At 37.8% G+C, this 26,170-nt stretch overlaps 1 protein-coding gene across 1 annotated transcript in view; it reads right to left on the reverse strand.

Moving 5' to 3' along the window:
- gabbr2 (gamma-aminobutyric acid (GABA) B receptor, 2) overlaps positions 1-26,170 on the reverse strand; it is a 242,767-nt gene that overhangs the window by 124,266 nt on the left and 92,331 nt on the right. Inside the window, exon 3 of the mRNA XM_065292509.2 lies at positions 146-316. Coding sequence (XP_065148581.1) covers positions 146-316 — 171 coding nt within the window. The remainder of the gene's footprint in view (positions 1-145; positions 317-26,170) is intronic.

A 26,170-nucleotide genomic window follows, 5' to 3' on the forward strand; every position in this document is an offset into this window, starting at 1 on the left:
ATAATAAAATGTTATTTTTTCAAGTGCTTATATCTATCAACAGATGGATTTTGAGAGAAAAAAAGACATACGATTTAATGTTAAGCTATATCAACAAAGTGTCTATAAACATTTTTCACTTTTGATTCTTTAGTTTCAGTCATACCTCAGAAAAGCGCTGAACGTCTTGGGTCAGGGTTCCCACTCTGCTCCAATTGTAATAGTTGAGAAACTTAACCACAGCGGGGTTCACAGCATTGTCTGAAGGGACCGTCCTGAAGAAATTTGGATACTTCTTCTTGTCTGCCAGCACAGGAGTTGTGGCCGCAAAAGAAAGCTGAAAAAGTTGAAACGTTTTTTTTTAGTAAAGGGCTGTACTTTTGCAATGTTTGTGTGCTACTTTTGCTATAACCAGATGAAAAAGATAAAAAATAATACAGTAAGAGAAATGATAATTCCCAGCATGGCATTATACCTGCATGTCCCACCTTACAGTTTGTCCTAATTACCTTTTAGATAAAGGCACTGGCACCTTATTTACTTTTTCAAATAAACTGGACCAGTTTAACAATTATGTTGTCTATGTATTTGACACATGTTATTGATCGACAAGTTAAATAAAGAGTGAAATTTAAAAGTACATCTAAGATTATAAAGATTGCATATAGAAAATCGTAGAGGGGGTGATCAAGATGGCCGCCAACTGAACTGTCCACTTTTAAGTTTCAGAAAAACATCCAGCACAGAAAGTAAAAAAAAGTTGAATTGATAAATAATAGATTATTTTCAAATTCAACTTTCTTTAGTTTTCCCAGCATGCTGGATAGAAGGTAAGCAGCAGGCCCGCAGCCAGCGAACATGGACTGCAGGAGTCTAACATGTGGGTGTGAATGAACACACTAACACGTCTCTATAAAAAGACAACGCTCACACCTTTGTAGAAAGTGCCCGTGGTGACAGCAGCCGCTAACGTCTGCCTGCTGATTGTCGACCTCACATTATGTATGCAACTGTGTACTGAAATGCATTATTGAGCCTAAAAGTTGAAGTGGATTGAGCTCCGCCTCAACAAAATCTATAAATGTTAATAAGATCCTTTTCAAAAATGCCTCCATGTACTGTTCAGATCTTGCATGCTAAGCATGTTTATATCTTTTCAGTCTTTGAAAAGGGTAGATTTAAAAGAGCCTTTCCACTTCTTTCCTTAAAACATGCCCTCTTTCATGTTGTGAAACACCAGGCAGAGCGTCTTAAGCCGCAACTGAAGCAACAAACAAGCCTTAAACATCATGGTGTGATTTTTATGCCAGTAGATTAACAAACATTCCTCCGGTTATAATACAACCTCAGGGTTGTTAGTCTCTCAGAGATAAACATATGGAAATGGCTTTGAGTTCAAACACCAAAAGCTGTCTTACACTTGCTAAAGGAGCATGCTATTCACTTATAATGAAAAAAAAACCTTTGCCTGCCTGTGCCGATGCACATTCAACTCTGAGAACATTTCCATAGCTGGCTGAAAAAAATCTAAACTGAAAAGCAAACGCAAATGTAATCTGGATGTTGGGTGTTTTGTGGAAATGTTTATGCCCGAGTTGTTGAATTCAAAGGTCTGTTGAATAATCTAAGGTTTTTACATACAGTATTATTAGTGTAAACTACAACACAAGGAAGAGTTTTGATATAAAAATGTGTCAAGTTCTATTCAATTCTGGTCTGCATTAGTGTTTTAAAGTGAATGATATCAGCACTAAATGATTTCTGCTGTGAATAAATCAGTTGCTTTAGCGCGCAAGGTGGCCGTGACCTCTGACCTTTGGAGAGTTGTGGGAACACTGTCTAATCTTATTGCATTTGTAGCATCTCTTGTGAATGAAACTGGTTATGTTATAAAAGGAAACAGTGATAAAGACTGTGCTGTTCGCAACTCCATCAACAGGCCGATAGGAAAAGTTTTGAATTGAACCAAAGAGGTTGGATATAACTATGCAACGCTTAACATGGGTGCTCTGGCGACGGAAGTCCCACCTTTTAGTTAAAAAACAATCATCAATCGATAAATGGGCTCTGTACAGAGTCACATGAGGTGCAATAGCTGAAAAAAAAATTCCCCCAAATTTTTGCGTAATTTGAGCACAAAATAGTACAGTTGTGTTATAGTACAGTTGATATCAAGTTTAATTGTTGACTTGTTTAATGGCGGGGTGCACAATTTTTGAAAAACACTTTGGAAAGGGAGTCGGGCCGAGTATCAAAACACACCTGTGGCCAATCAGCAGTAAGGGGCGTGTCTACTAACTGACATTGTTGCCTGGGTTGCGTATGTGTGGGGTGGGTCTATCAAAAGAAGGTCCAGATTCTATTGGGGATGGGGCGTGTTTGTTTAGGTGATTGTAATTGTCAACATTGGCTTTCAGAAATCGTGCACCCTGCCTTTCATTGTCCGAAATATGTTGTTTAATTGTGATTTTAGAGATATCTGTATCCATTCAAGTAGAAAGGACTGGCCAGAGGCATTGCAAAGATGGCCGCCTAGTTGTGTGACTTCAAACAAACACTTTTGCATTCATTTTAATAACAATTCACCCCAGCTGAACAGGCTTAAAATGATAAGCAATACATTTGCCATGCAGTGACAAAAAAAGACTCAATTTTAATTCTGTCCCTCATCTGACAATACCATGGTGTGTACACACCCTGACAGACAGAGAACTTGTGAATAACAACAACAGTCTAACATATCTGTGAATTCCATTAAACCTTGTTAAAAACATTTAGATCTGCGAATATTTAGACAAATGGACAGGCTTGGTAAAGGTTTATTTAAACTGTTACCTGTAGATAATAGGATGAATATGTGAATCAAAGCTATTTGACAGTAGATATGAATGATGGCATCATCAAACCACCTGCTCCATGTTTAAAAGAGAATGATGACATTGGGCAGTAGGACATCCGTTTTCCTTCAAACATGGGTATCTCCAAATTAAAGGAGATTGCATGGGTTAGCAGTGATGTAATGATTTTGTGTACTTTAGGAGAATTATTGATGTTAATCTAAGTAGGGTTAATAGCAATGCTGGAAAAGACATTAGCATTCCTAATAGACACAGATAAAAAAAGACAGATAAGAAGTTGGTGATGCACTTTTAGGAGACAGACACTATCTATAATGGTTTTGGCCTTTCCACACCTGTCTAAAAACTATAAGAAGAAACATGTTTTATTACTATCTTGCTTATATCGTACTAATGTTATTATTATTATTAATTATATTAAATTAATATATTAACACATTTGTGATTACTGAAAGCGCTGTAGAAACATCATATTCACAAACAAATCTGTCATCATTTATTCTGCAAGCAAGAGAATAATAATTATTTATAGGCCTAAATATGTCTTATGTAGAATAAAGCTAACTTTAGTAATCATAATTGGATTTTTCAAGCATAATGATCATTCCTCTTTTCTTCAATGAGAGATGAAAGAGTTTCGTTTCTAACAAACTTAGAGGCATTGAAATTGGTTCTTGTACAGCAAATTAGCTGATTTACAAGCTTTATCTGTGTAATCCTGCTTTCACTTTAATGGCCTTTAAAATAAGAGACAGCAACATTCTGTCATGCCACCTCAACCCAAAACTTATATTGTTCAAAATGCACAGATTAGTGCTGCCCATTAGGATTTCTATCATGTTTAGCCACTAAACTCAAATGCAACTATGGGGCATCACTAAACATTCTAGTCTCTAATCTTATACGGCACTAGAAAAAACTACTATAAATAATTTATTTAAGTACCAAAAACGGCATAATAGAACCCCAAAGGTCCATATTAGTACCAAATGTATACATACAGTATGTGTATCTAAATGGCACATATTAGGACCATTTTAATGGTTACTGCCCCAGTGGTAGCTTGGGACCATTTTTGACAAATTATCTGACAGTGTGCTGAATGCTGAATACTAATGTACATCCACAAAAAAACAATAAATGGTAATAAACGAATGCGGTGCTCAGGGTTTCCCGCAGAAAATTTGTTAGTCAAGGTGGTAGGGTTGGTCGGGTGGGCGGGGCCAAGGGTGTGGCAATCAAAGGGGCGGGGCGTATGCGTCATGATGAAAATTAAAATATTTTAATAGAACACTCAAATAAAACTTAATTTTGAAGAAACTATGACAAAAAATGAACACATACTAGATTATTAATGAATTTTTATGTTTTTAACAGATACCTCTAATGGGAATAGTTGCATTATGAAGTGAAACTAAAGGGTTAATAAACACAAACTAAAGCAGATGTTGTAGATCATCTCGCGAACGATGATAGATTGCGCAAAAATGGTAAAAACTGATTATTTCCCACTATTAATAATTACATTATCTTAAAGGAGTGTAACTGTAGCATGTAAATAATGCACATGAATAAAGTGAGCAAGAGCGCTCAACAATTATATCTAATCAACAGGCACGTGAAACCTTAGCAGGTTGCTCAAACAACAAAATCACCTGCTAACTTACTTTAAAATTAGAAGAACTATAGACTAATACAATAACAGGCTTGAATAACTTCAAAACATAAGTCCACTTACAGTTCTCACGGACACATGTTTTATCAACTGGCTATCCTCCAGACATGACGGAGCAAGTCTTATCTCATTTCGGCCGTGTGGTGCGCGTGCACGCTCGCGGTGTGAAACACGTCCGCGCTATTCTTCGAGATGTTTTATCAACTGGCTAGTTATCCTCCAGACAGTGACGGTCCGGACCACGTCTTTCTCATTTCGGCCGTGTGGCGCGCATCCCCGCATGCGTACGCGCTATTCTCCGAGATTAACTTGACGGCCATTTGTGCAGCAAATTATTTTTTTTTTTTGACAAGTTAGTTAAGGCGGTAGGGTTTCCAAGCTTAGGCGGGCCGCCTTAACTGAAATATGCTGCGGGAAACCCCTGGGTGCTGAATGTCGCCAAAGCTACACCCCCATGAAGCCAATTCATTACCTTATCCAATCTTTTTTTTCTAATCCAATCCTTTATTTCCCTCCATAAACACAAAGTCATCCCAAGAAATGTTTAAGTAAGAAATGTGTGAACAAATGGCAGAAACAATGCCATAATGCAGGGTTCACACCAGACACAGTTGAGGCGCAAGCGCGAGTGATTTACATGTTAAGTCAATGCAAAGATGTGATTAGGCATCCTGCAGCGCGGTAGGTATGGCGTGAATGGCGCAGAACGCGCAGAAGGCGGGTTCCTCGGAAATTGACCATTGCTGCAGGAAATGCGTGTGTTGAAAAATTTAAAAAAAAAATTGAAATTTGAAAATTTGAGCGGATTTCCGTGGCACGTTAACCAAGCAGGACCTTGCTGTAGTAGTGACGTGATTATAGGGAGAGAGCGGAGTCTCAGTGGAGTCGCAAAAGCCCCTTCCATGACACGAATTTCCCCTGTCTCGAATGACTAGAATTTCACGCACGGCTTTCACACTCAAATTTTCAAGTGTCCAACTGCGTGCCAATAGCGCGTTTATGCCGCCTCTACCGTGGCTGGTGTGAATGCACCATAAGGTTTGTGTCATAGTCAAGACCCCCTAAAGACACCTAAAGTAACTTGGCTCTTTGATACGGGGGCTTTAAATGCAGATCAACATTCATAATGAGAAATAAATGTTGGAATAATTCAGAGATCATGGAGCTCCTCACTATCTGTGCTGAAACTTCATTGTACATTGTACAGTTCGCATCATGCGCAAGTTCATGATAAGATCAAGAAATAAATGCACACGCGTGGATTTTACAGAAAGAAATAGCAGATGATAAGCAATCCTACATATTTACATGTATTTTGTGTAATCTGTGTGAAAAAAGGGCTAAAATATACCGATTGTCTGTACAAACGGAAGACGGTAGGGTGCCGGTTTCAGATTTATCCACTCTGGGACCCGGTTTCGAACCTGCACAAGCACATAAACACACAAAATTTAGGGTGCCGGCATTAGGCATCCTTCTCATAATCCCTCCGTCTTCTCTCCTCCCCACATTGTCCCTTCCTCCTGTTGCTCGCACCACCACGGAGTTTTAATTGCCATCCCCCGCCAGCGGCGAAGCCGTGCCGACATCCCGCGTCCTCTTTCCATCAATCTCCCAGTGCCAGTGTTAATTAAAACTACACAGAAGAGCAACTGCCTGTCACACCTCTCAGGACTGGAAGGTCACAGTGCTCACCTAATAAGACCAATGAAAGAGACCGGGGATTTGTACTCTAGAAAAAACAAGATGACTTTGAGACAGTGGAGGTGGATAGGAAGAATGAAATGAGTTTAAGAGGGTACTAAATATATGCGTGATGGAAAGAGGCAAAATGTTTCTTTTAAATAGTATCTGGATTTATTTGATGAACTTATACTACGTGCCAAAAGCATTCGGTTAATATTGTTACAATCAAATTTTTTACAGAGCTGTTTAGCAGCTTTCGCATCTGAGCTCCTCATATGTTTAGTTTAATTTCTGTAATGTCACTTATTTCCACATTCATACTTTAGTGCATGGAAGTGAGCGAGTACAGTAAGTGTGAGAAACTTGAAGGAGGGGCAGAAAATAAGGCACTTTATATTCTAGTAGCACAACCTAACTGAGAGAGGTGTAGTGTAGCCAACTCTCCTGACACTCAAGCTGAGTCAATAGACAGCATTTCATTCTCATTAAGATTTTCTAGCCAATTCCACAGACTGTGGCCTTGCAGAATGAAATATTGACAACACTGCACAACATTGTTCTCAGCAACGCTGGCATCGACTTGCAATGAGCTTGGTTGCTCTTTGTAAGCTGTCTGCTTTACGGAAAATGGAGAGATTAATAAACACAACAGTGTTTAAAATGAAGCCATGCATTTTTCACTTTGAGATATCTTTATTTAATACTAAATACAGCAAAGCACAACACTGCTATGTGTCTGTTAAAGCAGGGCTTTTAAACTTATAGGTGGCACAGTGGGATAAGATGGGCCGTGCAAAGTTAGTATAGCAATGACATTGCAATAAAATGACAAGGAAAATAATAAACTACTTGCAAGACAAAAAAATGTGCATTCCTCTAATTTCCTTTTAAAAATATTTTTGGTTCCCGGGAAGGATTACACCTATTTACTGTAATTGGGTCGTATGGGAAGAACACTACTGTACTTTACTTCTCCAAGAAAGTTTAACCAATCAAAAAAGTTGCTTTTACCCTAGAAACCGAAATAAATCTGTATGTATTTATTAAAGCTGTTTTGAAGTGCATCAAGTTCTTAAAGATGGTTGGTTTAGCTTACTTATAAATCCCTATGGAAAATTTAACATGAGAAAAATAATTCCTAAACCAGGGATAGTGGTGGTGGGTGGCCAGTGTTGTGCTCTATAAGCTAAAGGAAAAACAATCACGCTACAGTAATTCACAACAGCATTGTATTACAGTAGTTTGAAATGAACATGGTTTTGAAAATAGCACTGATCGTGCACAAGTCAATCTCAGCTGGGGAATGTAACAAGAAAACGCAACACAGGACAAAATTGCTTGTCAACCCTGTTGCAATATTAAATTCACACATCATGTGAAACTGTTCTCCAGGAGGTTATAGGGGGTACCCCGAAAATTTCATAGAAAAAGACAAAAAAGTCAAATGTTGGTTTTTTTTGTTTTTCAAAATTAGGTTTATAGGTCATTTATTATTACATACATTCCAAAATAGCTAACACTGTACTTCATTTGCTTTGTGTCTTTCTAGTGTGTTTTCCTTATTTCAGTCCCCTTTATCTAACTCACTGGGAATTGTAAGGCATTAATCCTTTTAAAGCTGTTTTAACACACTATTTATTATCAAAGTTGCTGCAAATACATCTGAATTGAAAATGTAGCATTATGTTCAGTCAATTTTATATATATATATATATATATATATATATATATATATATATATATACAGTACTGTGCAAAAGGCCACCATCACCAGACTTGTTGTTTAAGAAGTTTCAATGTCCATCCGTATTTATTTTCAATCTATTTTATGTAAGCAAAAAGGTACGCCTATTATGGCATGGTGGCCCAACAAAATCTTGGTGTCACCAGTGTTTTGAAGCCTTTTGGTTAAAATTCAAATCTGACGGTCAAGCATTTATCCATAATCCTTTCTTGTTTCTATCTACAATTCTCAATAAATTATTTACACTGCTGAAAAACAATTAAAATTTTGACATTTGCTTCACTGCTAATAGCATAACAAATAAAATGTATTTCATTTCATAGATATATTTTATTTTTCCATTTTATAACACCATTTTATTCAACTACAGTAGCACTACTGCTGTTGTTTTACAGCAGTCTACCGCAAATTCAAAACATACAGTAAATCACTATAAATGAAATGTTAATACCCATAATGCAATGCATATTACAGTAATGAACTGGAAAAGAAAATGCTCGTATTTTACTGGCCATTTTGTGGTAAGTAACTGTAGAAATTACAGTTACGTCTAACAGTGTAAAATTTGAAAACTCTTGCTCTACAGAACAGGAATAAATAAATCAGCAGCTCAACTGGTCTTTTAGGAGCCCAAAATAGCGCATCACACATCTTCTCATCTCTCTCCATTAGCTAGCAGTCGCTGCCAACATCAAGTTTAAGTCCCTGTACTCGTATTCAGATCAGCCTCTGGCTCTGCACCGTCATACCTCCAATCCCATCTACACCCCATCCAGAACCCTGCGGTCAGCAAATGAAAAATTCCTTGTGGTAGCCTTCACTAAAGGGTACAAAATCTTTCTCCCGCTAATTCACCTGCATCGTTCCTTGCTGGTGGAATGATCTCCTAAACTCTGTCCTGTTAGCCTCTCTTACACAGCTATCATAAAACCAAAAATAAAAACTAATCTAATCTCTCCCTACAGTATACAGGTTGTTATTGCTTTCCAATGACAAATCACTCTACTGCTTTTGTAAGTCGCTTTGGATAAAAGTGTCTGCTAAATGCCTAAATGTAAATCAAACATTGCATTAAATCCACCAACTGCAGTTTAATATAGACATAAGGTAAAGACACGAAAAGTTATAAACCATTTATGCAGAATATCTAAAGAAAAACATCCATTTTGCGTATGACAAAGCCAATCTTCAGACGCGAGGCACAGTGTATTGCAGCCTGACCGGGATACCGTATAAAAAATGAACCAGGAAAGCCGGTTCTCAGGGGAGAAACCGGCAGCCAGTAAAGTGGATCTCAGGGTTAAAATGAGACCCAATTAGTTAAAGGGAGTTTTTAAAGCAGACAGTCACAAGGGACTTGGGTTTTCAGCCCATGACCCTTCAGCAGAAGATGCCGCGATCCCCACCGTAGACTCACTCATCAATAACGGCACGACTCGGTAACAGCGTGTTCCTCAGAGAGCATGATAGATATCTGTTCATTCTTTACAGTTTCATAATCTGATGCCAATCTGAAGCCACAGATCAACCTGCACTGTAACCCAGCCTTCTGGTAAACAAACACAAATCAATCAAAAGCAGAAAGATGTTTATAACGCTTGACATGATGTACCAACAAATACAAGCTGTATTAAAACCTCACTCCTTACTCCTCTGACTTACAAGCATGTTCATCGAGTCAGGCCTTGTAGTAGGATTTAAAAAAAATGTATGGATTTTGAAATATAACTTTCTCAAGGCATGCAAGGCTTCAGTAAGACATTAATAATAACACATGATTAGAAGGATGGCCCAAGGTAATGCCAATACAGAATTCCCCTAACTCACTGATCCTCTTTTGTTTTAATATTTACTTTAATGAAAGCAGATAGGTCCCGCCTCACGCATACAGTGGGCTTCAGAAGTTTAAGAACACTTGTGAAATTGTTTCTGTTTGGCATTTTTTGTGATGCATCCCGGGAAAACCCATCGGATGTCGCGCTAGAACATTTTTAGAAAAAACTCGTATTATTCTACAACATCTTGTCTATCATCTTTGAAAATATCTAGGCCAAATTCACTTGTTTAGTGCAGAATAATAACAACTTATAGTAACAAGTGATAGTGATGTCTTTCTTTGTTCAGTCGAGAAGAAATTATGTTTTTTGAGGAAAACATTGCAGGATTTTTCTCATTTTAATGGACTTTAATAGAGCCCAACACTTAATACTTAAATCAACACTTAACAGTTTTTTTCAACGGAGTTTCAAAGGACTCTAAACGATCCCAAACGAGGCATAAGGGTCTTATCTAGCGAAATGATTGTCATTTTTAACAAGAAAATTAAAAAATATGCACTTTTAAAACACAACTTGTCGTCTAGGTCCGGTCCTGTGATGCGCCACGCAACCCCACGCAATACGTCATGATGTCAAAAGGTCACAGAGGATGAACGCGAAACTCCGCCCCAGAGTTTACAAGTGTGGAGAAAGAGGACCGTTCCTACGTTGTTGTATGTCAACTGATACTAATTAATGTCTTTGTGTCAGTTTATTGTTTTTTATATGTAACACGTGACCTCTCTACGGCACTACGCATTTACGTGAGGTCACGCTGGCGCATCACAGGACCGGACTTAGACGAGAAGTTGTGGTTTAAAAGTGCATATTTTTTATTTTTCTTGTCAAAAATGACAATCGTTTCGCTAGATAAGACCCTTATGCCTCGTTTGGGATCGTTTATAGTTCTTTGAAACTCAGTTGAAAAAAACTGTTAAGTGTTAAGTATTAAGTGTTGGGCTCTATTAAAGTCCATTAAAATGAGAAAAAAAAATGCAATGTTTTCCTTAAAAATAGATAATTTCTTAGTAAATTATCTGTATTTTTTTTTAAGAAAATGGACTATTCCTTTAATACTACAAAGACGGTTTACCTATAATATCACAAATCTAAACTAGTAGCTACTCACTTTATTGATAAACATCTGGTTTTCCCAGATCGCATCACATTTTCCATTTCAGATTATATTAACAGCATAACAAGTTGAACTGAAAAAATTATCAGGGTCTACAAAGGTCTATAAAAACTTGATGATCCATGTTAGCCCAATATATTTTGATATTATTTTGATAATGCTCTTGTGTGCTTTAAAAGTAATAAGAAAATCTTATCTTTTCAGTGAGGCATGATTGTCAATAGACATGACTTGATTAGACAACAGTGCAGCATCTTTAAAAAGTTTGTATTAGAGGTTGAACTTGATACCGCAGTCTAAATTTAAAATACTGGAGACGGCCCTCCTCAGACTCAATGCTCACACGGGTTGCCTTTCATTTTTACGTTGACAACATTTGCAATGTTTCTTTGTTTAATTTTTTAATCTTAAAACTCATTATTTATTTATTTATTTATTAAAACACTTTTTTCTATTTTTAGGTATAAATCCCAGAATTTTCGGCTCCAGAATTCCGGAGCCAATGTAAACGCCTACAAATATTAAGGATATTCACACTGGGAAAGAGGTTTAATCTGCTGCTGAAGATCACGAAGTCCACACAAAGGACGCTTTTTGATATTCAGTATTCAAGAGAGGCATTTGGCACTCTGCATGATAGCTCGGCATGATCTACTGCTCAGGAGGAACGTCAGCCTAATGTACACGTACACCCAGCTCATTAAATCATAATACACACCCAGGGTAAGATTCTTCAATTGTGCATGAGCACTCTTATTTAGAAAGGCATTTGGGTAATATTAGGCTTTTATTAACCATTTTACGGGAGCATTGTCATATATCGCTGTTCTCATGGACATTATGGGGCAATTTCCCGCACAGAGCTTATACTAGTCCCAGACTAAAATGCATGTTTGAGCCTCCTTAATTTAAAAACACCTTGTACTGACGTATCTTAACATATATCCGTGTCATTGTTTGTCTCAAGATGTACACATGTAATGTTTTTTGTGAGGTTTGTTTGTAAAAACGACTTAAATGTCCTAGGGGCAGTTTCCCAGACAGAGATTAGATTAGTCCTATAGACTAAAATAAATGTAAGAGCTGTCCAAACTGAAAACATCTTGCACTGACAAATCTTAAAATACATCAATGCCCGCCTCAAAATGCACACAAGTAATGATTTTAGTAAGGCATGTTTGTTTAACTCTTTCCCTGCCATTGACGAGTTATCTCGTCAATCTGCAATACCGCTCTTCCGCAAATTATAAAAACCGGAAGTATTGCCCTAGGGCAAACAGCTGTATGTCCGTGTATGTTTTAAAGATCGCTCTGCATCTGATCTCTATCAAAAGTCCTTCACAAAAATTGAATTATCTCAGCTTTTTGTTTTTGATGAAACCTACACATATTTGAGAAGTGATAAAACAGAACACATGAAGGTAGGATGAAACAGATTTTTTTGTTTGAAAGCAGAGGGTCTGTTCTTTTATTTCATATATATTGTATGTTTATATATTTAAAAAGGAGCATTTTCTGGAAGGCATTAAACTTTTGTGAAAATCATGAAAAATGCTGGCGGTGAAAGAGACCAAGGCCTAGTCCTAGATTAATCTAAACGCTATCCGGGAAACCGCTCCTGTGTTGTTTCTTGGATTCACATAAAAAGGTTGTCAAAGTATTTTCCAGAGCATCAGTGTCATAGCAAAGTAGTTAGTTAGCATGCCATAAATGGATAGTTTGCCCAAAAATGGAAATTCTGTCATCATTTCTTACCCTTGTTGTTTAAACCTGTATGAATAATTTTTTCTGATGAACACAAAAAATGATATTTTAATAAATGATAGTAAGCACACAGCTGGTTGACATTAAAATACAAATTAAATTACTTAAAAAGTTGTTAAAATGCTAAAAACAAAGCTGTGACTGCTGAGTTAGAGCTACATGCTAATTAATACTAGCGTTCAGGCTGAAGTTCTACTATTGACTTTACCATAAACTTACCACTCAGAAATGTCCATTAACAATCTTCAAACAATTAGTTGTTCCTCAAAATCTGTGTTTTCGTCTAAAACCGGCTAAAACACATAAGGTTTGTTTACTAGTGTGAGCTACTGGCATGAGCCTCAGAGCAGAGCCAATCAGAGCAGAGCTCAACATTATTATTCATGACCCTTCCAAATAGGGCAAAAATAGACCATTTAATTCAAATGACAAATTTTAGGGTTGTACATCGACATGTAAAAACGGTTCTGGATCATTTAACATACATACCTTCTATGTAAATATCAAAGAACCACTGAACATATTATTTCAATGCATTCTTTGGCACCTTAAAAGGCACAACGTGTTTGATTTTGGCATTAAAATGTCTAAAAACCACAAGCACTGCGTTTTGCGGAAATATATTTTTTTTACGTAGCCTGTACACTTAATGTTTCCAACAATGTAGCAGTGTACAATATTTCCAGCAATAACCAGTGTAAGATCTCTGCTAGGTTGCGTCACATGTCAATGGTGTCATATCCACGTTATCCAACTTTTACTAGAAACTCTGTGCATCACTGTGCAGACCGATTGGTGTAAAACATCAAAAGTATTACGAGAGCGTTAACGAAATCAAGACTGCCGAGCCTCTCTTGCGATACTTTAATTTCATACTTTGATTGATTTGAAAAAAGTATTTGTAACATCTACAGTAGCATGCCACTCTTTTGCTGTTTGTACCTGTTGTTTTTTTAACTTCTGGCTTATTTTATAATGTAACAAAACTTGATTTGTGTGTCCCTTTGGACTACTATTAATTTTATTTAGAAAAAAATGGGCTCTAGCCACTGGGGTTACAAAAGTTATAAACAACACAAATCCATGCTGGATCTACTGTGCAGTAATATTTGTTTGCTAAATTGTGACTAAAATCCTAATTAACTAACATGGAAGTGATTGCTTTGATAATGTGTCCGTGTGTGCTTTACAGTATACATAACATATTTATACAGTACACATAATCAATCGCCACTATACAACTTATTTGATGAGCAACAAAAACAAAATCACTCCCACATCTATAGGTTATTTTAGAATATTGTTATCTTTCACTTTGACAGTTTAGTAAAAGTATCAAACTCAAAGTGAGTCACTTCTGCAATCAATCTCATGCTGGCATCACTGGCCGATGATTAGAAAAGCTCTTTTTTCATCAGTAGCAATCTCAAACCAAACACACACATATCCAGAAACCCATTAGAGGGCACCATTAAAAGATGCCTCTCTTATTCTCCATCTGCAGCCGCATCACTCCCTTCTGCCAGCATGTGGACCCGATGATGATATGGCAATCGATTTTGTAAGGGAGCCGACACTTCATTCTCCACACTGCTGCGAGTGTTAGCGCCACATGAGTGAATCTGCAGAGTCCCACACCTGTACCTGAACCCCCCCTCCGTCTCATCCCGCAGGGAAGACGTAGAGATAGAAGTGAGCCAATGCACTGCTAATTGAGGGCATTTAACCCCAATTACCGCCATCCATCCGGCAGGTTGTTTAGATGCCTGTCACAACAGAAATGACCAGCCCTCGCCCCTCGTTTCACCCCCCGTTATTTCTCTGCAACATCGAGCGTGTGCAACGGGGCCGAGAGGGCACGGTGCTTTTTATCTCGCCGTGAAACGCGGCGCAATGTTCAAGAGCTTTCCATTCATCCATAATTCATCGCTGCATATGAATGCATAAAGGCACAAATATATTAGGATTAGAAAACGGATGTTTTGTAGTACGAATAGAGAGGCTACACGAGAGTTGGCGAATGGAAACCGAGGACTTGATTTTAAGTGTGTGAGGTCACTGTACATCATATCTTTTTAAGTCTGTCTCAATTGTGCTTTGTAAGTCATTTTAAAAGGCTGTGGGTCTGAAATGGTTGACATTGTTAGAGAGTGTCATCATCTGAGATAACAAATATTCGGTTTACAACCTACAGTATGGTTCTGGATTATGCAATGGGCATGCATGCATGGATCGTCTGGTCTGAAACTCACAAATATTTATGTCACTTTATCATAAACAGTGGTACTATTTTAAGTTTAATTTTTTGCATTTGGCATTCAAAAAAACTTATAAGGTATACATTTCTTAACAGTATTTGTGTTTCCAGTGAATCTAACCTACAGCCTTGTGTGTTGCTAACGTAATGCTCTACCAGCTGTGCACAATACCAAAAAAAACCCCACACAACATGATTGTTTTAGGTCAATTGCCCATTGCATAATGAGGTTTCAGCCACTAGGGGATGTGGTATTCCCAGGGGCTTTTGGGGAACGCAATCCAGTCCAGTCACAATTCAGACTTTTAGGGGCAACGGTAATGTAATCCGAAACGAAGCAGAAAAAAATTCAGCATCTGCAATACGGCAGTCGTAGAGAGAGTCAAAATGTTGCACAAGGATCCACAGCGCTCATAAATACGCCGGGCCAGCCTAGCCTCATCTCTCAGCAGGGTAATTCATCTGTGGCATTGTGTTTTCCCGCGCGTGTCTGGAATGGACAATGTGACGAGCTGCAACATTAATCAATATAGAAGAGTTAGCTGTCACCGACACTCTTCTGGATGAAAAGGAATAGGGAGGGGAAGCATATGACCTGCTTAAACAGCCTGGGTTATTGATCATGTGACTCAGCGTCCTTCAGGCTTCCAAGTTTCCTGGAAGATGGGGATAGTATTCCTCTTAGGAGGGACCAAGGAGCCCTCATTTCATCAGCTCATTGATCTGGGCCGGAGAGCTACTCTCCTGCATGACCTGCACGTCTTACATTGTTGAATGCTGTTGTAATAACCTCTAAATTATCCATGAAAGGAGATGTACGCTCCAGCGCCGGATATCAGGCTGCCATTGAGAATATCCGAGTGCTAAATGAGGCTAAGAGGTTTGATAAAGACAGCTTGATAGCTAGCTAAACTAGCACACATGGCTAAAACTCAGTGCAGTGTTGAAATAATTTATGATCTTCTGATTGGAAATTTTAATGTGATCATCGCTTCTGTTTAGTATTGTGCTTCAAGTGACACCAAACCAAATGGTGGATTTCCATGTCATTGGATAGATTGATGCTGTATGTTGGGCTCATCAGGATGCTCAACCAGACCGATTGGTAAAAATATCTAAGTTTTTAAAACTTTTAAACAATCTAATTTCAATTATCACAACTAGCCGGATACTGTGTTGATGCTGCTTTTAATATATAGCCATATATCCATATATTTGAAGCAATTGTTCAGTTCTGAAACTGCGTTAACTCGTTAATGGCGGTAAAAGAGTTAAACCTGCAGTCGCACTATGTCTACTAATTTCCAACCTGCATCCACACTGCAAATGACACATTAATATCCACCCGTTACATCAAACATTTGTGGTTCACTCATCGGGTGCCAGCCACGTGCAAGACATGGACGTATAAAGCTGACAGCTGAATGAGCTTTGCACATACTAAACAGTGTTTTAAGACTTGTTTACAATTTAAAACAAAGGAGGAACCAACAATAAACAGTGAGTGACTGGTCCCTGGAAACGATGTTTGTATGTGTCAAGAGTACATATACACACAGGAAAAAGGATCTGATGTGTAAATGCAACTTCCAGTAGACTTCCACGTATTCAAAAACGAGTCATTTTACAGTAGTTCATTTCTGATAACAAAGGGGAAATAAATGACAAGTAAATTACATTTGTTCATACAGTATATCATATTTAACGAGTTAAACAATGTTAACTACAGGTCCTTGAATTCTTGCCTGGCTGCCAAACCCCTCCGCACAGTCGTGATCCATCATCGTCGTCTTCCCTCGCCTTTAGCAAACCAAAACATTTTATTTTCATAGAGGTATTTGTTTCAGAGATCAGTTTAGCCACTATACAGACTGATAAATTAATACAGACCGGAAGTTACCATGACAATGCGCGTGCTTCCGATAAAACCGTCTATAGATGCAGAAAAATAAGACTTGGCACTCATGCGGCAGTACAGGCAACACAGTATTTGTACAGATGTGAGGTTAAGGTTCATCCAGACAGTTGCTAAGTTTGCCGTTTGTTACGTTTTTGTAAAATGCATAGCTAAAGTAGTCTAAAATTCGCTATTGTGTCAAATAAAGCTGTTAAGTTGACAACACTGCTTCAGACACTCTCTGTTACATGAGTAAGAGAACTACACCCACTGATTAACATATACTTTGCATACAAGTTGACTTTTTAAAGGTGACATAGAATGATTGAACGGGGTATTTATCCTTGTTCTGTGATGTGACATGTAGACAAAAAAAATTGTTTGGGTCTGTAATGCCTTAGAAGCTTGCTAAAAACCTCTCTCAGATAGCTCTATTAGGGTGGGGGATTTTAAACAAGTGGTTTTGCACCTATTTGTCTCCCCCTACTGGCTTAACTTGCAATCTCATTACTGATTGGCTGACTTTGCTGCCACTCAAAAAATGTAGCCAATTATTTTAAAGTTGTGGGGCAGTGAGATGCCTGTGATGTCATAAGCATCAGTTTTTCAGATTGGACCGTTTTCTGGCTGACATTTCTAAAAGAGGAATTTCTATGAGACTGAGATGTTTAGCCTGTCTTGCACTTTTTGTATGTGCGTGAATGCGGGTAGACTACCATTATTCAACAAAGACAAGGTAAAAATGGTTTTTCATTCTCTGTCCCCTTTAAATGAAAACCATGAAACAAAAGAAAACATGAAATTTGGTCACTATCAGTGTTGGGGAAAGTTACTTTTAAAAGTACAATATTAAAGGTGCAGTGTGTCATTTTTAGAATGATCTCTTGACAGAAATGCAAAATAATATATAAAACTATATTATCAGGGGTGTATAAAGACCTTTCATAATGAACCGTTATGTGTTTATTACCTTGGAATGAGACGTTTTTATCTACATACACAAGGGTCCCCTTACATAGAAGTGGCCATTTTGTGCCGCCATGTTTCTACAGAAGCCCTTAACGAACAAACTTTTTTACTAGGTTGTCTCCAACGATGACATGTTTGTCCGGTGATGGCTACCGTGGCTTCTCTTGTGTGCTTCAAAAGCGAGGGGTGAGCACTGGACTGAGCCGTTGGTTGCAATTCACAACAATACCACTATATGCCGCTAAAATTTACACACTGCACCTTTAAGTTATTCCCAAAATAGTAACTAATTGTGTTATTTATTTTCTTTTCATGGAAAGTAATGCTTACGTTACATTTTAGTTCATTTTGCGGTACTTTTTCTTGGCTGAGGTTTGATCTCTTTCAGGACTTGCAGGTGTTTTTTATGACTGAAAAGTTCTGCATTTAGAAATTGCATATTTCATCACAACAATGTCGAGCTCTGGCCTGCCATCTCAGTTTCTGACTCAAACTGTTCCCACACAGGGGTGTACGCATACAGTATAATGTGACTACTTCCAGTTTAATAATTCAGTACATTTTTTTTTAAATCAAATTAATTAAACTAAAAAAGTAACTTGCATTACTTTTTTTTAAAGTAACTCAAATATTAATGTGTACATTTATAAAAATAAAATGTGTTACTTTACTAGTAACTTCAGAAAAGTAATATTGTTACATGATGCACGTTATTTGTAATGTGTTACCCCAACACTGGTCACTATTATTGCGTGAGCATTAAATAAGCCTCTTTTAAATTACAGTTTCTTTTTCAGGTTTGGCTTTTAATTTTAATACTGGCAGTCTTGCCTTAAAGGAGCATTTCACCCGTAGAAACATTAATCTTTATTAAAAGTGTGTCATATTTGTAGTCGAAATGTAACATACATTTCGAATTTGGTGCCTATTTGACCGAGAAAAGGGGTGTTTGTAGTCTCACTCCCTTAACAAAGACATTGCACTTCCTTCTTTCAATGATGCAAAATGATGATTTTTACATCATTGAAAGAAGGAAGTGCAACACTGAAATCTGTATTTCTCCTGTCTCAGCGGCAACTGAGAAAATGATGCACGACCATTTAAAAACATGACTGGGGCTCTAACTATACAAAGCTTAATGCAAATGGGTGAAGTGTCCCTTTAAGATGGTAGTAAAAATAAAATGTCATATAATCAATTGCTTTTTCAATATGACAGGGAAGATCCATTATCATCTTGAAAATTAAAATGAAATAATTTAATTTAATTGAAAATTTTAGCACATATTTAGCATTTTTTATAATGAAATATTACATCTGGTTTTATTTTATCTTTTATTTTATTTATTTAAAAATTGGCAGAAAAACCTTCCATACATGACCTTTATAGACTGAAGATGTAACGCAGTTACAAAGCCATATCTTTCCAGCCTTTTCTGTCTTTCTGGTTAGAAAATGAACATTTTTGGGATAATTTGCCAGAATTAATCAAACACTTAAGAAAATCTCATTTTCATCTCCTCAAAGATGACCTGCTCAGAACAAACTCTATTTATGTTTTCTCTATTGATCATGCCAGTGGTTTTCATCAGTTTATCAAATTACCTGTTATCAGTGCTGTAGAAACACTGACCCCTGAACAGATGTAAAAAATGAAAGCAATGCACTTCGAGAGATGAATGATTGTGTTCCATCACACTCTATATAACTCTCTCTATTTATAAATTGAGATTTGATAGCGTAACCTGAAATCTTTCTGTGTTGCAGCTGCTGGCAGATCGCTCTGTATGAAAGATTAATGAGCAAATGCTGAACTGTGGAAACCATTATAATTCTTTTTCTTCTTCTCGTCACTCCTTCGCATGGGGTGAGAGAGGATTACAATGCGTGCGTTGCTATCTCCCCATGCTGAGCAGGATATTTTCAGGCAAAGACCCTCCCCATCACCCCGCCACCCACCTATCACATGAGAGAGAAAGGATTATGTTTTCTCTCTTTCTTATGAATATGGTTAAAATCGATTTACAGTATTGATGTTTATTCTCTCTCTCTCTCTCTCTCTCTCTCTCTCTCTCTCTCTCTCTCTCTCTCTCTCTCTCTCTCTCTCTCTCTCTCTCTCTCTCTTAATTCCTTTGGCAGAGAAACATTAGGAGCCAGAAACAAGGGAATCTTTACCTGAAGCAGTTTGCCTGAATGCTTTTCCCTCTTCCAATTAAATTGTTGATGAAGGCAGAACAAATATGGAATGAGTAAATACAAACAAATGCAAGCACATAGCTCGAGTGCAGAAGCTTGATGATTTAAATTGAAACAGAGGAGTATTGATGGAGTATGACTATGTGTTGCCAAGGTTACTTTTAAGACAGGAAAGCAACATGAAATCACACTTTTTGAGAAAAGAAATTTCCTGGCTCAGGAAGTAACTTGGACCTCTCTTTCTTCTCAGGTAGCAGTGAAGTGTGCTAAGATTTTGCATTAGCAGGCAATCGAATTTAATGTGTGGTTGAGAAGTTACAAAGACTTGACAAAGTCTTGAAGGCTCAGACAGTAATTGGTTATGCATCCGTGGAAGTGTACCCTTAAAATCAATATAACTGGCAGGCCCATTTCCTCCCCTCCATTCACAAAAAAACCTAATCCTCCATTTTCATTTCTAATGTCATGGAGCTCGGGACAGCCCTTACTACACATTACACATTCCTCTTAGCCACAGTAATTAAATTTAGAGTCCATCAGTTGCGTCCTTGTGGAAAGATGGAAAGATCTGTCTAGAGTTCATCCGGATGCCTCACAAGAGCAAACTATGTCTCAGATTCATTACCATCTGTCAGGATGTAAGGATCTAGTCTTTCATGGTTTTAAATGAGCTATGCTTCACAAACGTCATTTAAAACTTGAAACAGAAACACTGAAACAGACTCCGCCCACAAAGAGCTACAGTATTATTAATTACTATACATTTAATTATAATATTAAATGCTTGATATTGCTTTTAAAAGACTACATCTGTTTTAAAGCGTCATGCAACCCAGCTGTTTCAGCTCCAATCTACCTCACTATCATTTTTAAAAAATGCAACTTAAATGGGCGTGGACGCTGTGAGAAGAACGGCGAGGAGTGGGCGGGGCAACTGACATAGCTAGTGTAACAAATTTTAACACTGACACTGTTGGCTCATATGAACCTGTACAGAGCTATTCAAAAAATTCACCAGGCATCTGAGCATTGACCAAAAAAAACACATTACTAATCAGCTTTGGTGAAGATGCTTCAAAAGAAGAGCCATGCCGAAATCCTGTCACATGAATAATGTATGAATTTAATATCTAAACCAGGCACTCATGTTGTCTTCACTTCCACATGCTCTGGCCTCGGTGCTGTGGATTATGCCGGTTGGATTATTATTGCATGATGGAAGTCTGAGGTTTGCATTTGGGTTACATGACACCCTGACAGACACATATGCTGGAGAGCTCATATAAAAGTGATGCCTGGAGTCAAGAATTCCCCACTTAAGTCCGGTTTAAGGATAACTGCATTCTACTTGGTCTGGACAATTTCTGGTCAATGCTAAATGGTTCAAGCAGGCTATCATGGGCAGACAACAAACAAGCTTAGGTGGTCAAGCTGATCTACTGTAAGTACGTGATTGCTGGTTGATTGGCCAATAAACAGCTTGGACCAGCTAGAAAAACAAAAAATCTGGGAACTACATGAATGTAGGGTGGTCTTGTATTTATGTTTAAGTAAATGTGTCTGAAAATGTAGGTTGTGCTATCTTTGCAGTGAGTGTTGGTCTTTCAGTATGCTTTTGTCACGGAGAGGTGAGAACCTGTGGTCTGCAGAAAGGAAGAGATATCACATGATCTTAGCACTTCTGAGAACATACTGTACAGTTTATTTATAAGCTCAGAGGAAAATCCTATCGGAGTCACAGCTTTCCCCCATATCTCCAAAAACGTCACCTCATTCCTAAGATGCTGGGTAAGGGGTGCATGTCTGGGAATGTGAGGTGGGCTACACGAATGATCTTCACATTTTACAATAGTGATGTAACCTCACGCAGCGCCTGGCAGTGTGGTGCTACTGAAAGACTATGTAAGTAATTATGTAAGACCTACTGCATGGTGGAGCGAAAGGCTCTGGAGAGCTTTATTTTAGGAGATGATGAAGGGAATTTGCATGGCAGCGAGCAGAAGCTGAAAAGGGGCGGAGAGAATCAGATGAGGTTCACTGCGGGGACCGTGAGAGCGTTTTCCATGAAATATTCAACAATGAATTATGAGTGATGGTGAAACTTCCACCCACCCGTCCATCGTACATCCCAGCCAGCTGAAAATGAGCATTAAAGGAGCGTGTAAGCAAAGAGGATCACGACTGGATGCGCTTGGGTGGATGCACCTGAAATATTGCACCTCATTCCAGTTGATCTACATTTCCATCAATACACACCAAACAAGAAGAGGAATTCATGAATTGTTTATGGTTCACCACATTGTGCTCTTGTCATTACAACTTTTGTTGTTAGCAGTAGTGTGGGGCGATATGTAGATATAGACAAATTATGCTTTTTGAAAAATATTGTTTATTACGGTAATTTCTTGCTTTCGGACAATTGCTGCTCTTTTCTGTATATATATACATACATAAATAAAACTATGTCGATATCTTATTAATGACACTTCTTAGGCGGTCTCAAATTTGTGGAGAGACTAGTTGAATAACTGACTATAGTTTATTTATAATACTTTTAATTTACAATTAACCTGTGGCAGCATGTCAGAAAAGGAACTTCTAAAACTCCAAACATTTCAGCAACATTTCATCACTGAGAAAAACAATATACAGCAACCAATAGAGGAGATTCCATTTGTGATTTTACTTTCCTATGGGGGAGATTGCAAGAAAGGGCAAGAAAGAGGTCCGTTCTAGCGCAGGAGATGAGAAACTCTGGGTTTCTCTTCACATAAAGCATTTGATTTTCATCCGGCCCCTGTGACTGGGGCCCCTACAGCATTGATCACACTGATCTGAATCTGCAGACACATTATGATTGCGTTTTGCAGGGTTATCGACTTTGTGTTAAACCTTAAGCCATCACACAAACTCCTAGCAAGTCTCCCTCTCACATGATTTCACCATTTCTTTCCTATCTTCTTTTTAATAACTCATGTTCTAGACATTTCTCTCTGTCATCACCACCTTTTTCTGTCCATATACGATTTATCCATATACCATTTCGGTACATTTCCACTGATTTCATTTTCAAGTACAGAATGTACAAGTGTTTGTTTGGGCTTGGGGTTGGAGCTAAACTCTTCAGGACAGTGGCAGTCCAGGACTGGGACCGAACAGCCCTTCTGTACACAATTATTTTCAGTGAGGTACTCTACAGCAGTAGCACTCAACAGCATGTTTGGAGAGGATTAAAGAGTGTACACACATTGAAACTTGAAAAAAGTAGACAGAACACAACTGATGGAAAGAAAAACGAAATGGCAATCCTAAAGTGTATGTCCTAAAAACAAGATGCTCTTACAAACATTGAAGCATACTGTATGTTGGAAATATGCACAATGATCAACAAATAAAAAGTAGGGCAGCATGCTATACAAGTCCCACCCTGTGTACACTGCTAATAAATACGATGCGCACTCAAGAAGTCAAAATGACTTAATGCACCTACTTAAGCATACAAAATTACTGTAGTTTTCTTTTTGGGCAAAGTAATCAGAAACAACAAAACATTAAAAGTGCCATAGGAATGTAAAACTGTATTTACCTAGGCATAGATGAATAATACGAGCTCTGTACATGGTAATGGCATATCGTGAGCCTCATACGCGATTGCTTCCTTCTTCTTATGTAAACGTCATGCATGCAAAAGACAGCTGGAAAACAGGCCAATCTCAACATAACACTGGACTGATATAAACTATGACTGTGTCGTTAGAGTCAAGATGTATGCCCCCAAAATTAAATTACAGCCTTGTTATAAACAAAGTTATGACTGTTGAGTTAGCATAATACGCTAGTTACTACTATTCTATCGTTTAGGCTGAAGTTTTACTATTGACGTTGCAGTTCCGTTTGGCAGGTCCATACTGAAAAAACAAAAACTTACGACTCAGAAACGTTCATTAACAATCTCCAAACAATTTATTATTCCTATTAATGCCATATCTTCGTCTGATACTGGCTTAAACATATAAGGTCTGTTTACACACACACACACACACACACACACACACACACACAGACACAGCTACTCAAAAGAGCTGCTCTGAGAGACAGCCAATCAGAGCAGAGCTCAACATTATTATTCATGACTCATTCAAATAAGGTAATAATAGACCATTTCTTTCTACAGTAAGTGCAAATCCTTGTGTTGTGTATGGACATGTAAAAACATCTCTGGATAATTTTTGCACTTAAAGGATTAGTCCATTTTCTTAAAAAATTCCAGATAATTTACTCACCACCATGTCATCCAAAATGTTGATGTCTTTCTTTGTTCAGTCGAGAAGAAATTATGTTTTTTGAGGAAAACATTGCAGGATTTTTCTCATTTTAATGGACTTTAATAGAGCCCAACACTTAATACTTAACTCAACACTTACAGTTTTTTTCACTGGAGTTTCAAAGGAAGCTAAACGATCCCAAACGAGGCTTAAGGGTCTTAAAAATGACAATTGTCATTTTTGACAAGAAAAATATAAAAAATATGCACTTTTAAACCACAACTTCTGGTCTAGGTCCGGTCCTGAAAGCGCCAGCGCAACCTCACGCAATACGTCATGACGTCATGACGTCACAGAGGAAGAACGCGAAACTCTGCCCCAGTGTTTACAAGTGTGTTGAAAGAGGACCATTCCGACGTTGTTCTATGTGGAATGATATTAATTAATGTCTTTGTGTCAGTTTATTGTTTAAAATGGTCCGCAAATGTGCGTTTCATATATCTAACATGTGACCTCCCTACGTCACTACGCATTTACGTGAGGTCGCGCTGGACCGGACCTAGACGAAAAGTTGTGGATTAAAAGTGTATATTTTTTTTGTCAAAAATGACAATCATTTTGCTAGATAAGACCCTTATGCCTCTTATGGGACCGTTTATAGTCCTTTGAAACTCCGTTGAAAAAACTGTTAAGTGTTGAGGTAAGTATTAAGTGTTGGGCTCTATTAAAGTCCATTAAAATGAGAAAAATCCTGCAATGTTTTCTTCAAAAAACATAATTTCTTCTCGACTAAACAAAGAAAGACATCAAAATTTTGGATGACATGGTGGTGAGTAAATTATCTGGATTTTTTTTTTTTAAATGGACTAATCCTCTAATAAAGCCACATTCCTTCTATGTAGATATCAGAGATCAATTGTTTCAATGCATTCTTTGGCACCTTTAAAAAATGCTTGAAAAAACAATAGTTCATCTATAATTTCATTACCAATTTTGTTTTAAAGTAATGATGTAAGCCACTGTTTAAGTTTTAGAGTAGCTGTCTTCCTCCGTGCCCTGGTTTTATCAAAATCTTGCCTGTAATACGATCATGCGAAACACTCAGAGACAACCTACACAGTTTATACAGTAGCTGTATAGAAGATGATGTTATATTCCTTTACTTCTAGATGGCTACAGTACATTACAACGTTAGGTTCCCCACCAAATTACAAAATCGTAAGTTTGGTCCGACTCCTGTAGCTAAACTGATAGGGCACTGTATTATTTGCACAAAAGTTTGTGGGTTATTCCCAGGGGACACACAAAAAAAGTATAGCTTGTATTGTACTGTTAGTCACTTTGGATAAACGCATCTGCCACATGCATAATTGTAAATGCGTAAATGTTTATTACTATTTGAAAGATGCAGCTATGTGCTCCTTTTTAATGAATGCTTCGAGGAAACTTAATTTTAAAGCATTTTAAAAAATTCAGCACTGATTCAATAAATCACACGTACATCATAATTCCCTTTCTCTGGTGTTTCTATATTTGTAAGCTAGGCACGTTTTCCATCTCATTCAATGTCCTTCTGCTGTATCATACTGGGTGATGAAGCACTGAAATAGAGCAGGTGATGGTGACTGCAGTGTGAACTTGCATTCCCTCGGGCATCACAATGAGGGCCACACTCATTCGTTCACTTTAAGTTTGTGTCAAACCCAACGCCACATGCCAAACGAATGGCACTCCTGCAGATGCCCACTTTGCCCATTTCAAATGGCTTGGCTTATAATCACATGAAAAGAAAGTTTTTAAACAGTGGGGAATTACTGAGAGAGAATTGATTTTATTTTTGGGTGAACTGTTCCTTTAAACACTAAAACTTAACTCATGTATAAGCTCTGGTGATGTTAGAGACGAGTACCTCAGCGGCATAACAAAGGA

This window comes from Paramisgurnus dabryanus, chromosome 19, assembly GCF_030506205.2.
Source record: "Paramisgurnus dabryanus chromosome 19, PD_genome_1.1, whole genome shotgun sequence".
NCBI lineage: Eukaryota > Metazoa > Chordata > Actinopteri > Cypriniformes > Cobitidae > Paramisgurnus > Paramisgurnus dabryanus.